Raw genomic sequence first — 6,000 nt, forward strand, 5'->3', positions numbered from 1 at the left:
ACCTACAAAAAAAAGGGGCAAATATGCAAAAATCACGAAAATTGGTTTTATGAAAACTGGTTGTTCCAAGAAGAAAGACAGTTCGAGGAAAATAAAACCATTATGAAGAGCAAATTGTATTTCAATAGATAAATGATGTGAATTGTAGATAGAGACGCTTAGCTACAATTTAACAGAAATAAAATTGGCAGATCTCAAAAACTCTTTTTTTATTAAAAACAAATATTTTCAAAAATCTTAGCCAACAAAAGCTTTCGACTAAAAGAGTAGACAGTTTGACTTGCAACTACTCGGAAAATTAATTGCGACTGTTATTTATGAGACTTAATCAAAAGACTATAAAATAACATTAAATACAAGCTGATCTAATTATTTTCACAAACAACTTTACAAAACCACAGTTTTGCAGCCATTAAATTTATAAGATATTAACCGCGGGAACATAAAATCTTCATTTGCGTCTCCTTTGACCACCATAACGTCTTTTTGTAAAACGACTATCATTAAATGACAACAAAAAGAACCACAAAAAATGAAAAGTATCTAAACTTCACAAAACTCTTCGGAAACAAATTATCTAAGCCCTGAAGACATCATTTAAAACGTTTAAGCAACCGAAAAATTATTGTTTGATTCAACAAAACATTAAACAGAGCTCTAAATAATAAGGCTAATTTGCGGAAATTATTCATTTTATAATACGAAAAAAAAGCAAACCAGAACAAAAAGGGATAAATTGAGAATACTATTACTCTTTTATTAGAAATTTAATTCGAAAGTCAAAACAACCATTAGCTATTTACTAGTATCAGTTATTAAGTTCATTTGTTTATCTATAGTTGGCCACTAAGACCTTTAATTACACAATATTTGGCATATGACAACAAAAATTAACAACAAATATAGGGCAAAAATAAAGAACTACCAATTTCTGCAAGAGAACGGTGTCGCAGCCCTTCAAACCATATATTATGAAAACAAAAAGATGCTCAGTTTCAAATGTTGTAAAATTTTTTTTCAGTTAGATTGTTAAATAAGGTTACAATTTACAAAAGAAAGAAAAACAACAGCAAGAATGGGAAATTATGCAAAAAAATAGGAAATTTTGTATGAAAACTCGTAGGACCAAAACCAAGAAAACCTTCTCATAAAACTATTGGACCCAAAATTAGTTGTCTTCTATACGGAGGAGAGATTGACCTGTACTTGCTGAGAATAAACAAAATGTTGATTAAAATACTATTAAAAATTGACAGTTGAAGTTCAAAAAATCAGAGATTTCCCTAAAACAAATACATTTAATAACATAAGAGACATCAGGTAACAACCGAATGAACAGAAAAGGTCGACGTTAACCTCTTGAAGAAGAAATTTAGATCTTTGAGTGGTTAAAATTAAAATTCAGACCGCCAAGAGAATAACAATTGAAGGCAAAAGACAAGAATTCAGTTAAATTTTATTAACTCTTCCTCAAAGCCATAAAAACCCTTTGGTTCTCCGAAAACAAACTATATCTACATTCGGCCTCAATTTATGTAAATTATAGCGATCGTTAACGGAGCCGTGAATAAAACATATTGTCAGTAATTAACATTAAAAAACAAATGCAAAATATTTTGAAAAAAGCAGAATCAAAATAAAAACCAAAAAGTCTCTGATTCTATGAATCCACGATATTGTCGAACCTCTCCCTGATTTTGTCGCGCGCCCAGCAAATCGACCAAGTGGTCCAAGTGTTTGCGAATTAGACCAATTGTTGCATGGGATTCTTCAAATATTAATAAAAAGAACGATGCATTTTGTGTAAGTATCGAGAAAAATGTGCAAAAAACGGCAAAGTTTTAATTCCAGAAGACTTTCTTACGGCACCTAATTGCAACTAGCGCTCTTTTGAGATTAGGGAGTCTGTTTAAAGGTTTCTAGGTCACTAAGTCTGAGAAACTTTAACGAAGTGGACCAAAAAAGCATATTTTGTGCCATTTTTGATGAAAAAAATTTCAATTTTGCCAAAGAAACTTCAATCAAACAATTCAGCAACGCTCTTCTATCTCTGACGGTAACAACAACACTATGCCGTTAAAAATTTTAACTTATTTTGATCTATATTAGCGAAATTGTGCCAAATTTTAGCAAAAATTACTGAAAATGTGAACAAAAACAATCGAATGTTCGCAAAACTTTAATCCTCGATAACTCCCTGTAAAAAACGAAAATCAAAAAAATCTTTTTAATTCCGTATTCTACGCTGGATGGGCTTTTAAATGATACCACTCACAATTCTCTACGATGAATATATCGATCGGCCAAAATTGACTGAACAAAAAAAAACAGTTGAGTATATAGTTCCTCCCTCCCCACTAAAGTGAGGGTCGGAACAAATATGACACGTGCCTCTTGGGGTGAAAATAATTTGCACCCGCTAAGCCTGGGGTTGCACAAACGGATCAACGATCTTGTTTAAGGTCTGATCCGTTAAGATTCCCTAAACAGAGCTGCAATTTGTTAGAAGGATGTGACTTGAGCATCAAAATGATAGATTTGACTTCCAAATCAAGTCTAGAAGTGCATTTGTTAACTTTATTTTTCAAACTTTTTCAGAGGTGTGTTTCAACAAAGCCTCGTGTCTTTTTTTGTTGGCTATTTTCCGGCAATCTGCCTGCTGTTTTTTACACCAACCGGTTATAGCAAAATTCAATTTTAAAATGGTACCCGAATTTTTGTTGTTATTTCTTCATTGACATGGAAGCTCCATTCGAATTTGGTTTAAAAATGTTAATACTGATAATAGAACTCGAGATATTTGACTTTTTGTTTGTCAATATACAACGGTAAAATGAATCTGTCTCCGGTGTCTTCGGTCTTCTGTCTGAATCGAAAATGATTGTCTTCAAAAATGATTCTGTCTTGAAATGAATGAGTGTTCGAGGTTTTTCAAGCTCATGTAATTTTAGAGCTCTTCTATGTTCCGGCTTTTTTCCAACATTTATTCTATCACAATTGCCCACTTCAATTTTTCGTTACAAGAAGAATTATGTATTATGATTTGAGTACCCTGAGAGATTAGGCTGTGCAAAGGGATTTATATGTTAAAAGTTTTTGGAAAAATTTAAAGGCAAAAAATTATAACCGGAGCTAAAATTAGCTCTTCGCATTAAGCTGTCAACTACACGATAGAGTTTTCAGGAAAGTATAATATGATTTTCTGGCAAAGGGACTCTAACGCTTGCTTGAACCTTAATTTTTTAATTACTTTCAATTTTAGAATCTCAATATTTAGGAAGGCTTGGAGAAGATGTTATGCACCTGTTCGTATAAAAAACTGTGAAGTGTTCCGACTATATTTTTTTATTTACATTTTTTTTTAATTGCTCTTGAACGAAGTTCATAGCAATTAATGTAAACGTGCGTGTCTTTTTCAAACAAATTTTTCGCTTGATCTTTTTGCGCTTTTCTTCTATAACATTCTTTGACTTCTCAAGTGACTTTTTCACGCTTTCGTTCTTCATTTTTGAGTGATCTCTATTGCTCTCACTCAGAAGTAAAGTTTGTTGCTAATATAAAATTGTTTTAGCATATCTTAAGGAAAGGCCTGATAACCCAGTGGTCAGTGCATCAGGAAATGGAGCGAGATGTCAATGGTTCGAATCCCAGTCTGGGTCAAATTTTTTTACCCGCCTGTCGTTCGAGAGCAATTTTTCCGCCATAAGTCGGTTTGTGTTCATGCTTTTAATGTTGGGTTAGTATTTATAGCTAATGGACAACCGTTTGGTGCTGGTGCTACAAACTTTGCTTTGAAGAAACATAGTTTTGATCTGAGCCTTTATCAACCTTCTATAAGTTTTGTTACAACACTTTTTGAAAATTTCATGCCTTTTTCTTCCCTCCTTACAATAACTTAGAAGTAGTGGAACAGATGATTGAAGTTCACTCTCATTAGTAGAATTTAACTTGTACTTAAATGGAGAAGAGAGCTAATGATCTATAACGTTCGTTTAAGTAGACTTCAAAGAAGATCCTAAAATTTTTTCTCTGCAGATCCGTAAAACTTTTGTAAAATCTGCTCTTTAAAACTTGAGACTTTTCAGCTTAAATAGCTGAACATAATTGCTTGAGTGTTTACAGTAGCTACTGTTGGATAATGACAGCGTTTCTGTAGCCGTACGAAAATTTACTTAAGCGCTATGGAAATAGGTTGAATACTAATTAAATCACTAAATGTTGGTAGTTCAAAATCAACTTGGCGCTTTATTGTACCCAAGTGTCCATAACAATTGTTTTAAATAAAAATTTTTTTTCAAAAACAGTGTTTTTTTTAAAAAAAGTGTGCACCACGCCATTTAGTCCCTGCACCAGTTACGCCAACATTTTTGAATGTTCTCACTCTCAAACTATTTAGAATCAAGCAAATGTTTTTTTGTATTATATATTCTCCCTTTTCCCTCGTAACTTGCATAAATGATTTCCCGTTTTTTACCAAAAGTTTCGTAATAGTTTTTGCAAGAGATTTTGTAATAGTTTTTAAAAGAATATTTGTTACATTCATTTCATTAACCCATTTTAACATGAAGACAATTGTTAGAGACGCTCGGATACGTTTTAGCCTCACGTGAATTTCAATTGGTTGTCGCCTTATGTCCACAACACAAGTTCAATGTGTTCGTCGAATCCCTACAAAAAATGGCTCTGCCTTATCGAATTTTCGCCGGATAACCGACTCCTTAGTTCTCGATATAAAATACGTTCTAACTTGCGTTGCATTGACAAGTACAAAGCCGTTTTTTTTCAAAAAAAATGAATTTTAGCAGACAAAAGGGGGAAAATCATTAAATATTTCCTCAAGATCCACTATAACTTTGGTAAACGAAGAGAAATTATATCAGTCATACTTCAATGCTTCAAGAATCCGTTAGCTTTTCCTGAAAAAAGTTGAGAACATTATTATACTGGTAAATAGCAGAGTGACATTATATTAAAAGCCGTGCTGACATATAGAATTGTGTATTCTTTCAGTTAGATATGATCTTATCTTTGTACCAAAACTTTTTGTGCCAGTTGATGAATGTCCCCGTGAATTGTTGGCAATGTCGGTGAGACTGTCGAACAGTATCAGCAGTGCCAGTGTCAATGGGGGAGGCAGGCCTCACAAAGTGAATGCCAAATCAGAACTCCTGGGCGCACCAGAGCATGATAGGCTCTTTTCCCTCATTGGGCCCAATTGTGTCGCCCAGGCAGTGGCGGTCGTCCGGGCATTCAGGTGCGATTAGTTAATTTAATAATTATTTAATATATCAGATATTGATGTCGCATAAGTTCAGCCAGGCTCTTTCAATTTGAAGTCTTAAGACAAAATTTGACGAGCTTATTAAAGCTGTTTTCGTGTTATATCTTGATAATCGAAAATGAAACAAAAATCATCAAGAATAAATGAATATGAACGTCACTTTTATTTGGTGAATCATTTCCCATTTCAAGCTACTCGTAGCCATGAGATTTTTTTGGTAAAGCACTTCACCAGAAACTGAAACAATGTTTTCGTGTTAATTGTCTTGAATAGTTGCATTGTGGCGTACATTTGCAAGATAATATCGAGTTTTATTGTTTCTAGCCACGTCTTTTTAAATGTGTTTTCTTGTAAAACTAAAGAATAAGTTAGCATGTAGACTTAAAATGGTTTCAGGCATTTACACACCAAAGTGACAAAAGCAGGTGAAACGAATCGATCTGTTTAATTAATTGAGAAACATAGGCGGACCAGTCCTGAATTTCAACTCAAGAAAAAAAACTGATAAACCGAAGATCTGACTGTATGTCTGATTTGATTACTATCTGTCTTTTTAATCTATAAAGCAAATGAAGTTGATCATTTGACAAAAGCATAAAAGATCTAATGAAAACCCTATTTCGAATATCAAGCGGTATCAAGGTAAGCAAAATATAAGCTAGTACTTTGATTAAACGACGCACCATGATGAAGTACGCACATATATATAGTATATACTA

General features: G+C 33.2%; 2 protein-coding genes across 3 annotated transcripts in view; both read left to right on the forward strand.

Annotated features, from left to right (window-relative positions):
* The window catches only part of LOC142342559 (AP-3 complex subunit delta-1-like), a 365,254-nt gene that overhangs the window by 45,110 nt on the left and 314,144 nt on the right, over positions 1-6,000 (forward strand). The window lies entirely within an intron of this gene.
* LOC142342506 (uncharacterized) overlaps positions 5,082-6,000 on the forward strand; it is a 42,046-nt gene continuing 41,127 nt past the window's right edge. Inside the window, exon 1 of the mRNA XM_075393853.1 lies at positions 5,082-5,254. Coding sequence (XP_075249968.1) covers positions 5,082-5,254 — 173 coding nt within the window. The remainder of the gene's footprint in view (positions 5,255-6,000) is intronic.

The sequence above is a fragment of the Convolutriloba macropyga genome, chromosome 7, assembly GCF_964194025.1.
Source record: "Convolutriloba macropyga chromosome 7, txConMacr16.3, whole genome shotgun sequence".
Lineage (NCBI taxonomy): Eukaryota > Metazoa > Xenacoelomorpha > Acoela > Convolutidae > Convolutriloba > Convolutriloba macropyga.